General features: G+C 61.6%; 1 protein-coding gene across 3 annotated transcripts in view; it reads left to right on the top strand.

The window, feature by feature from the left end:
- Positions 1-10,692, top strand: part of GRTP1 (growth hormone regulated TBC protein 1) — a 16,709-nt gene that overhangs the window by 230 nt on the left and 5,787 nt on the right. Inside the window, exons 2-4 of one of the 3 annotated variants that reach the window (XM_077753945.1) lie at positions 5,706-5,864; positions 8,126-8,250; positions 9,838-9,934. In XM_077753945.1, coding sequence (XP_077610071.1) covers positions 5,759-5,864; positions 8,126-8,250; positions 9,838-9,934 — 328 coding nt within the window. In that variant the 5' untranslated portion in view covers positions 5,706-5,758. Of the gene's footprint in view, positions 1-5,705; positions 5,865-7,150; positions 7,316-7,403; positions 7,588-8,125; positions 8,251-9,837; positions 9,935-10,692 lie in introns of those variants that run through there. The other 2 variants (XM_077753946.1, XM_077753947.1) reach the window with 2 other exon arrangements.

Genomic DNA, 10,692 nt, shown 5'->3' with positions numbered 1-10,692 from the left:
CCTGCTGGCTCTCCTCTGGTGTCCTGTGTGGTCTGTTTCTCCTGCTGGAGCCGCACTCCCCTCCCTGCCCCAGTGGCCTCTGTACTTGCTAACAGGGCTGTTGAATGAATGAAGTGTTCCCCAGCAGGTGGTGAGGGCCCTGGGAGGTGTGTGCTTCCTGGACTCCAGATGAGGGACGGGCTTCCTGCGATAGGACTTTAATGACAGAGATGGGTGAGGCCAGAGGTCAGCCGCAGGCACAGAGCTGTGTGGCCGGTATTGGGGACGTAATGAGGGCGTTCTGGTCGGGCAGAGAGGCTGACTGTAAAGAGGTTTTTTTTTTAATTCATTTTGGAGAGAGAGCGAGCGCGCAGTCAAGTTCAAGTGGGGGAGAGGGTCAGAGAGAGAGGGAGAGAAAGAAACCCAAGCAGCCTCTGTGCTAATGTGGGGCTCGATGCCACAATCCTGGGGTCGTGACCTGAGCAGAAATGAAAAGTTGGATGGACGCTCAACTGACTGAGCCACCCAGGGGCCCCAGTAAATGGGTTTTTAAGCAAGGAGGTGTGACAAGCTCAATTGTTGCTTTTAAAAGGGTTAAATTAGTGAATTGGGGCCCAAAGCGGCCCCAGTACATAGTGCAGTTGAACAGGACACAGGGTGGGGACAGGTTGATCTTGGGGGTGGGGCCCTCAGGGAGGAGGGAGGCTCTTTCCCAACACTGGGCCCCACCCCCAGCCTGCCTCTCCCTTGACCAGGGCTCCTCGTCAGGGCTGTTCCCGCTGGGGGAGTGTTTNAACCAACTAAGCCACCCAGGCGCCCCAGCCTTTCTGTTTATTTTTAAGAGTTCACAGGTCTTTTTTTTTAAAAAATACAAGTGTGTAAGAGTAAACATAGTGTGGATCCATGGTGAAAATCTTCCTCACAGTAGAAGCAGAGAAGCTCCCCTGGGTTCCTCCCCTGGCCTGGCCCTTGTGGTGGGCAGAGGCGATCGCTGCCACCACCGCGCGTCTCCCGGAAGCAGGGCGTGCGCAGGGACACGCGTGTGTGCCAATGCGGCGGTGGCCTGCGGGGCGGGAGTTCACCGTAGCGCAGGAGAGCCTGCTGGGGCCGACTCTGGACCTGGAGGCGGGTGACGCGCAGTCACTGTGAGACTGTGTGCGCCTCTGTGTCCCTGTCTGGTTCTCGCCGTTCCCTTTGAGGGACGTGGGTCCACCGGTGGACCCTCGGCATCTCCTTCCCAAGCTGCACTTGGTGCCATGCGTCTGTTTTCCTGCATCTGTTCTGTCCAGGGTGAGCAGGACTTAAGAGCATCCGGGTGCAGAACCTTCCAGATGCTTACCCTTGCTATCTTTTCAGTTGTTTTCCTGGTTCAAAGGTTTTGTCTTGTTTTTTCTTCTATTTTCTTTGAGCACCGGTGTCTGTGGACTCCAAGAACTTAAGGTTGTTTTACTGAAATAATTCTCTTTTTGTTTTAACATTTCCTTGACTTACGTAACAGAGTACGTGACTGTGGTGACAAGTATTTTGGGCAAAACAGGTTTGGGAGCAAGAGCGGCGGCTTTGCGATGAGCCTCGGGCCTGGGGCAGGGCGTCCGGTGGAGGGTGGCCCGGTGTTCTTTTGGGAAACAGGGCACAGATCAGTCTGCGAGAGGCACGTGGCTCGTATGGTTCGGTGGCTCCTGGTGTCTGGCTGGCCCTGGTGTGGCTTTGGGGCAGGCCGGTCGGGAAGCCCGTCAGCACCCGCACGGCCCTGCAGGGGTGGCTGTGAGGTGCAGACAGGAGTGGGCGCGTTATTCCAGGAATGTGAGTCCGGTTCCGCAGTCACGCTCGGCCGACTGTCCTGGCTGGGCCGGGACACCCTAGGGGAGGCCCCCGGGGAGCTGCTTCAGAGCCTCCCGAGTTTCAGCAGCCGCGCCCCCTCCTCCCCCTTGATCCCGTTCTGTGACCTAAGTGACTGGGTCTCGTTGCTTTGTCGTCCTGTGCAGTTTTCTGTGTGGGGGACTGTCGTATGGGCGCCAGCCCTTCCGTCACCAGGAGCACAGTCGCCTCTGCGTCTTGGTGTCCCCTTGCCTCCAGGCGGCCGCCCGAACTCACGGCCCAGTTCCGCCATGTGGACACAAGCAGGGTTTCCTTTTCCTCTTCCTTTTTGTCTGCAGCAAATACTCACCAGGAGTGCGTGGGACAGCGCGATCCTTCTCCCGCAGCCTGGACAAACGGACTCGGTCCCGCCCTGGCCCAGCCACCCCCCGCTCCAGCCCCCTTCCCGGCTTCTCGAGGGCCGAGGCCCACCCGCCTTCTGCGGGGTCTGAGCTCCTCCCTGGTAGCTACGAATATCAGCACCGTCTAAGTCAGAATCACGCTGCAAACACGTATTTCCCAAGGCAAATACCAGTAGACGCAGGGATTTGCTTAACTTTGTTGGGACGATTGTTGGGACAGGCAGCCGGGAGTCAGTTGTCCGGGGCCCACCTTCTTTAAAGAGCTGCTCCCCCGCCTTCCCAAGGTCGGAGGCTGCTGGGTGAGCCCTGCCCTGGGGAAGGGGTCAGTCTCTGAGGATGGGTGGGCTGTTTTTGCTCCCTTCTGAAGAAGCTGGAAGCGTCGTGAGCGCAGATAGTGAAGGACAAAGAGGCGGCCGCCTTTGTCCCCGGAAGCTGTTGACACAGCTCGGCCTCCTTGGCCGCCCGGATCTCAGGCTGGGGCCCCGCACTCCACCCCCGTCTGATGAGGAAACTGAGGCCTTCCCAGCAGAATCCAGTGTCCGACTCCAGTGAGGGGTTTAAGCATCTTGCGGTGCCTTTTTTTCTATTTACGAGGTGAATTTGCAGCGAGATCCACTCTTCCCAGTTAGCACTTCTGTGACCTCACACGGAGGCCCTGTCTTCTCAAGACCCAAACCAGCCCATGTCCTTAAACACTCGCGTGCGCCGCCCCCCCCAGGTGCTGGGGCCGACGGGGGTGTCCCGCCAGTGGGCCCCACGGTCCGGGGCCCGTGAGGCAGCTCGCTCCGCGTGCCCTGACCTAGGGGTCCCGTCCTTCCCCCCCCTCCCTCCCGGGACCACATCCGGCAGCCGGGGGCCCTTGGGCCGACGGTGTAAACAGCCGTGCACGCAGCCTGCACACTGAGGCTTCCTGACGCGGGGTTGTGGGCTCGGGGCCCAGCGTGCATCTCGCCCCGCTGCCCGCGCTCCGCCCGCGGTGACCTGGTTCCCTCCCTCGCCCGGTAGGCGGTCCCGCTGGCCCCACTGTGGGCCTTCCTCGGAAAGACTGTTCTGCCCGGAAGACTTTCCTCTGCAATGTTGGCAAAACGCAGTCAGCTCCGCTCGTGTGGGTTATTTCTGGAGTTTTCTTCTGCTCCGAGACCTGCGAGTGTGTTTTCAGTGGCGCGGCGCCATCGTGGGGCCCGAGGTGGGAGGTGAGCCCCCAGCTCAGCGGCCCCTCCAGACCCCTCGGGACTGTGGTGGGTCCTGGAAACTGTTGGTGCGCCTGGCGTCCGCAAGTTAGGACAGTCCGGCCGGACTGGCCCCCGGTGGGTGGGTGGCGGCTGCAGGGTCTCCCCGTCTCCCCGAGGCTGGGGGTCCGGGGCGCCCAGTTCCCGGGAGAGCGCAGCAGGCTGGAGGCAAGGTGGTCCGAATGGCTAGTGTCCTTGGTTCGCATGACCGCGCCAGCATGGGGACCCTGCAGAGGGTTCCTGCTTCCGGTGGCTTCCGCCCCTCATCTCGCACACACCTGGGGGGCCTTTCCTGTCCCCACATGGCCTCTGGAAGCTTATGCAGAGGCTGCGTCCTTGGCAGGTTAGCATGGAGTATGAGTTAGCGGGGTTTTATCAGTAGAACTTTCCTCGGAGGCCCCTCAGTTATTCCTGTCGTGGCTTCCGTGAAACGCAGCTGGCGCTTATAGATTGTTTTCTCTTTGTAGCAGATCGTGGAATTATTTTGATCGTATGGCCTTTCTTTTTTCTTAAAATACGTTTCTTAAAAATGCTATTTGTGGGGCACCTGGGGGCTCAGTCGGTTGAGCGTTCGACTTCAGCTCAGGTCATGGTCTCACAGTTCATGGGTTCGAGCGCCGCGTCGGGCTCTCTGCTGACAGCTCAGAGCCTGGAGCTGCTTCAGATTCTGTGTCTCCCTCTCTCTCTGCCCCTCCCCTGCTCACGCTGTCTCTCTCTCTCTCTCTCTCTCAAAAATAAACATTAAAAAATTTTTTTTTTAAAAAAAGCACAGTGTTGCATCCCCAGGCTTCCTGTAATTCACTGAATGTCAGGCTCACAAATCTTCCCCATTTACCTGGGACACGAGTGAGCAGTGGTTCACTGAGGAAGCTCATGGCTCTCGGCTTCTTTTCCTATATGTCTTTATGGTCATTAGAAAATTAATGATTCGTCCTTCACATATTTATTTTCAGTAAAAATACCCCTCCCAGAGGAAGTGGCTGTNGACCCCCCAGCCAGGGCCGCACAGACCCCCAGCCAGGGGCGCACAGACCCCCAGCCAGGGGCACACACAGACCCCCAGCCAGGGCGCACAGACCCCCAGCCAGGGGCGCACACAGACCCCCAGCCAGGGGCGCACACAGACCCCCAGCCAGGGCGCACAGACCCCCAGCCAGGGCCGCACAGACCCCCAGCCAGGGGCGCACAGACCCCCAGCCAGGGCGCACAGACCCCCCAGCCAGGGCACACAGATCCCCAGCCAGGGCACACAGACCCCCAGCCAGGGCCGCACAGACCCCCAGCCAGGGCACACAGACCCCCAGCCAGGGGCGCACAGACCTCCAGCCAGGGGCGCACAGACCTCCAGCCAGGGCCGCACAGACCCCCAGCCAGGGCCGCACAGACCCTCCACGCACAGACCCCCAGCCAGGGCACACAGACCCCCAGCCGGGGCACACAGACCCCCAGCCAGGGGCGCACAGACCCCCAGCCCAGACACCTGCTGGCCCTGTTGCCTCCGGGGCGGGGCCGCACACCTGAGCCTCCGTCCCTGCCCACAGCTGTCCCTCTGGCCAACCGGCCGTCTCCTGTATGTGCAGCTCGTGGGGCCGGTCACCAGCTCCGCCCTGGGCTGCCATGACTGATCTTGGCCTGAGGGGCCCTGACCCAGAGCTTGGGGCCCGGCCCTCAGCGACCTGCACAGTGCCGGCAGCGCAGGAGGACCAGGGCTGCCCCACGCAGGGGAGAACGGTCTAGAACAGTGTGTGCAGCCGGCTGGCCGGGCGTCTGCAAGGTTCTGCACCTTCTCGTGTTTGACAGGGAGATGTGAGCTGAAAGCATGGAGGTCGGCGGCCTCTGCTCTGAGGCCCTGCGAGGCTCTGGCCCCAGGCCACGCCGCTCTGGCCCCCAGGCCACGCCGCTCTGACCCCAGGCCACGCCGCCCTGGCCCCAGGCCACGCTGCCCTGACCCCCAGGCCACGCCGCCCTGGCCCCAGGCCACGCCGCTCTGGCCCTGGCAGTNAGAACGGTCTAGAACAGTGTGTGCAGCCGGCTGGCCGGGCGTCTGCAAGGTTCTGCACCTTCTCGTGTTTGACAGGGAGATGTGAGCTGAAAGCATGGAGGTCGGCGGCCTCTGCTCTGAGGCCCTGCGAGGCTCTGGCCCCAGGCCACGCCGCTCTGGCCCCCAGGCCACGCCGCTCTGACCCCAGGCCACGCCGCCCTGGCCCCAGGCCACGCCGCTCTGACCCCCAGGCCACGCCGCTCTGGCCCTGGCAGCAGCCCCTTGTCTCCGTTTCAGTGAAGCGCTATATCCGGAAAGGGGTCCCGCTGGAGCACCGGGCCCGCGTCTGGATGGGGGTGAGCGGAGCCCAGGCCCAGATGGACCAGAACCCCGGCTACTACCAGCGGCTGCTGCAGGGAGAGGACAACGGCAGGCTGGAGGAGGCCGTGCGGACAGGTGAGCCGCGGGCGGGCGCGGGGGCGGGCGGCCCAGGAGGGGGCGCGCGCTGTTCCGGGTCGCCCCGCTGCTTTGGATTTGAAGTTTTATTTTTCTTACGGGAAAATCAAAGCTTAGGCATCTGTGAGTGTTCGTCATTGATTTGGGAGACACTTGACGCCAGCCAGCCGGTAAGGTCGGTAAGGGCAGGACACAGAAGACCTTGCCGCGGGTGCTGAGCCGGCCGTCGTGACCTGGAGGGTAATGGCTGGGAAGGCTTTGTGCGGAGGGCAGCGCCCTGGGACTCAGGGACGCGGGACACGTCTGTCCCGACCCCTCGTCCTGACGCCTCACGTGACCCGCGTGTCCCGACGCCGCACACGGGTGTGTGTCTTGTGAGTTCCACTCGTCATCTGGGTGCTCACGGTGCCCCAGACGCTCTCAGTGGTCACACAGGCTCACGAACTCCTGACTGTTCAAAGTGCTCAAGACTGTCGTTTAACCCAAGCTGAATAATTAGATTCTTAGGAAGTGTATCTGCTCATCTGATTTTGCCTTTGAGAAATACACACTTAAGCATAAAATAAGTTTAAAACCCAATTAGTTGAGGGGCACCCGGGTGGCTCAGTCGGTTAAAGCGTTTGACTTTGGCTCAGGTCATGATCTCACAGTTTGCAGGTTCGAGCCCCACGTCAGGCTCTGTGCTGACAGCTCAGAGCCTGGAGCCTGTTTCAGATTCTGCGTCTCCCTCTGTGTCTGCCCCTCCTCAGCTCATGCTCTGTCTCTCTGTCTCAAATATTTAAAAAATAATAATAAATAAGTAAATAAAACCCAATTAGTTGAGCGTACTGAGAGGTGGGATTCCCCGGAGGCATGTCCCTGGGGGTCCCTCACTGCCCAGCGCGGGCAAGGACGTGTCCACACTGCAGCAGCTGTCCGAACCCTTTTTTCTCAGGGCCGAGTCCCGCTGGGGTGTGGACAGAGCCCGTTTTGCTGGTCTGTTCTGGCCCCGGGGGGCGCTGGGGCCACTGTCCCTGACTCTGCGGGTCTGCCGTCACAGACGGCGCTGCCCAGATGCTTCCGACACCCCGCTTTCCAGTCTCTTGCACGTGTGCCCAGCTTGGACGTGCTGCACCAAGGTCGATCTGTGTCTGTTTTTCTGAGGGATCTGGAGAACTCACTTATTCACAGGGCCCGCGGGCACAGACCGAACGGCCTGTCCCCACCTGCCTCCACGATGGCCAGAGAAAAATTGCAAAACATCTGCTAAGAGAGGATATTATATACGAACAAGCACAGCTGGTCACCCAGAGTCTGAATTAGTAAAAAGAAAAAACCAAAACGCCACTAAATTCCTGGTGGATTCTAAGTTTTTGGAATATTCAGAATTCCAAGAAAAAACCTTGTTTGTAAACAAACGTACAATGAGAAATAACGTCCTTCGAGGCACTAAGACTTCCTGCTCTGCCCGGGTAAGTTCTTTTATAAGCAGAGGTGTGGCTCTGGGGCCAGACGGAGGGGCGGAAGCGCTGTCCCATCAGCTGAGGGGACGCTGGCCTGACAGCCGTGCTGGGGCCCCAGGCTCTGCGCGTCGGATCCGGTCGGGGCATCAGACGTAGCCCAGCAGCCGACCCGCCACTAATCTGATCCTAGTGGGGTCAGTGGGTCAGAAAAAGAAGTTCTTGTGCAGTGGATGCACAGCTCCCCCCTTCCGCCCGCTGTGGGGCCAGCGTGGGAGGCCCAGGTGAGACTCAGGGTCAGGTCTACAGGAGGCTCCCGCAGCCCCCGTGCGGAGGACACGGGCGTCTGACGAGCAGACAGAGGCCGGCGGTGCCGAGTTCACTCACTTCTCAGTGTCCGGTTTTGTCGTTTGTCTCTGAAAGGGAGTCCCGGGCTCTGCCTCTGTTCTGTCTGCAGAAGTGGGAAGGTTCTCCTGTTTTATGTTGCCTGTGGTCCGAGAGTTAAGCAACCCGCTGGCTAAGGGGGAGTGTTGGGGACATTGGGGCGTGGCGTGTGACAGGCTGCATGGCGGGGGGCTGCGAGGAGAGGCGGGGGCCGCGGCCGGAGCAGGCGGCGGGTGCAGGGGACGCCTTCCTTTTCTGTCCTGACTCCAGTCGCCGTGGCCTCAACTGTGAACGTGGCAAGGGCTTGTCCGCAAAGGGAGACCAGGGTCGAAACCTGGGCTCACCCCTGGCCGGGTGGGGCTTGGGGGCCTAGCAGTAGACCCGAGGGGTGCATCACAGGCCGTCTTGGGTAACCCCGTGTTGTGAATTTCCCTGCAGATATGAACAGGACCTTCCCGGACAACGTGAGATTCCGGAAGAGCGCAGATCCCTGTTTACAAAAGACTCTGTACAACGTGCTGGTGGCCTATGGGCGCCACAACCCGGCTGTGGGGTACTGCCAGGTGAGCCCCCAGGGAAGGGGCCGGCGATCAGCAGCAGGAATGCGCTGACCCCGTGCACCCCTGACTCACGGCGCCGTGCGGCAGCGCTGTGACCATGAGACGTTTGCAGTTAGACAAGTGGTGAAACATCTGCTTAATGACTTGCTTTGATGTCAGACCGTGGGGGTGGGGGTGGGGCTGGGAGGGTCCAAAGTCACTTACGTGGCCCCAGGGCTGTGGGTACTGGAGTGAGTGGCCAGCTCCCGCGGGGCTCAGCGCAGGCTGTGGGGGTGCCCCCCCACGTTACTTCTGGAAGGCAGGTCTCCCTGTGGTTGAGGGTGACAGCGGGCCCGCGCTCTGTCTGGGCCGTCGGGGAGGGAGAGACAAGGCCCGAGTGCAGAGCCACGGAAGTGCCGCCTGGGCCGAGGGGCTGGAGGCCTTGCTGCTCGGGCTCCACGAGTCCTGCCTGTCACCCACGGGGTCGGGGAAACGGCTTCCGCCTCCCGTGCTTCTGCTTCTGGGGCTTCCGAGGATGCAGGGACCCGCTGATGGGGGCTTCGCGGCTGCAGGACTGGGGGGCGCGGAGCGTCTGGGACGCCAGCGCAGGCACACAGCAGAGGCGCTNGTCCTGGACGGGGCTGCCTGCAGGCCCCGGGAGGGGGCAGGCCAGAAACTATCCTTACATTATTCTGGTCACTGTTCTCGCAGCTTTTAAAAATAGCTTTAAAATCAACCCTTACAGGGGCGCCTGGGGACTCAGTTGGTTAAGCGTCCGATTTCGGCTCAGGTCATGATCTCAGGGTTCGTGGGTTCGAGCCCCGCGTCGGGCTCTGTGCTGACAGCTCAGAGCCTGGAGCTGCTTCGGATTCTGTATCTCCCTCTCTCTCTGCCCCTTCCCGACCCATCCTCGCTCTTTCTCTCTGTCTCTCAAAAATAAACAAACTTTTTAAAAAAACCCTTACAACTTTAAGCCTGAGCACGATGGCGCAGCTTCTGGGACGTGTCTGTGCGCCTGTGGCCGCGGGGACGAGGTTTGCAAGCCGTGTCAGGAACGGAGTCTGTTCTCTGTGGTCGGGGGCGGAGTGGGGGCAGGCTGGCTCCCCCGCGGCCTGAGGGAGGGTCTCCCAGCCCCAGCCGCTGGGGATCCCTGGCGTGTGCCTGCTTCTTCACGTGGCCTCTCCCTCATGTCCGTGACACTGGGTGACACAGGCTAGACTTGCTTCCCGATCCTAGAGGAGGACACATTTATTTTAGAAAGCACAGGGAACACGGAAGGAGACGGAAGTCGTCTGGGGCGCAGTCACACAGACACCTCTTGTCTGTCAGAACACGTGCTTTAGAGGCCGATGTAGCCTCTAAAGGGGCGTCGTCGGGGCCGAGGCCCCAGCAGGGGCGAGTGTGGACTCCGGCACCGTGACCCCGACAGCTTCCTCACACTGCTTTGTGGTTCTGCCTTCCCGTGCCGAGCGGGTCACTGGAGGGCAGACCTGGCCCCAGAAGGTGGGCCTGGAATCGCGCGGATTTGGGGACACACGGGACTGTGGGTGTCACAGCCGCTGGAGGGCCGTGGGGCCCTGAGGCGGCTCAGGACCCGTGCTCTCGTTTCAGGGGATGAACTTCATAGCGGGCTACCTGGTCCTCATAACCAAGAGCGAAGAGGAATCCTTCTGGCTGTTGGACGCGCTCGTGGGAAGAATCCTGCCTGGTAGGTTGCGGCCGCCTGCGGCCGTTCGGGCCCCAGGGGCTCTGCTCTGCGAGCTGTCTGTGCCGGCCGTGGCCGGTCCCCGGGCTGCCCCGTCGTGCGGAGGCTGGCGGGGCTGGGATCCCTGCGAGGTCCCTCGGCTCCTGTAGAGCTCGGGAACGGTCTTACGAGAGTCACTGTCGGCTGCTACTACTGGGGTGACTGTCGTTCTTTCCAGTGTATTGCTTAGTAAACACCACTGGTTTCAGTGATGCGATGTAGACCCCGCTTTGCGGAGAGAAGTGGCCGGGGCTGGCTCGGGGGGGAGGGGGCCTGCGCCCCGCCNNNNCGCGTCCTCACGTGATGGTGTCAGCCCCGCGCGTGGCCCGAGGCAGGCGTAGCCGCGCAGCGCACGTGCGGCCCGGGGAGTGCTGTGACCCCCGGACGGGTGAGCCCTGGCCCTCCCCCGGCGAGCCTGCCCCCGCGTCGGGCACCCTGCGTCGACCACAGCGGGTGTCGGGCTGTGGCTTCTGCCTGGGAGCACACAGCACGTTCCCGCGTCCCGAGTCTCGCCTCGAACAGCGGTACCGCACGGGCCCAACCACTGATCGGTTTTGCAGGTGAGGACGCTCAAGGCCTAGGTCCCGCGGCACGTGCCTCGCGGAAGAGTGAACGAGAGCGGCACCGTCACCGCAAGGGGCCTCCTCAGGCTCCAGCGCCACCGTTCGCCAGGGCACGGGGTGGACACGCCAGCAGCCCGCCTGGGACACACCAGCCCTGCG

Source organism: Crocuta crocuta, unplaced genomic scaffold (assembly GCF_008692635.1).
Source record: "Crocuta crocuta isolate KB4526 unplaced genomic scaffold, BGI_CrCroc_1.0 scaffold31, whole genome shotgun sequence".
NCBI classification, from domain to species: domain Eukaryota; kingdom Metazoa; phylum Chordata; class Mammalia; order Carnivora; family Hyaenidae; genus Crocuta; species Crocuta crocuta.
Note: the sequence above shows the minus strand (reverse complement) of the source record. Positions and strands in the feature narration are given on the sequence as shown.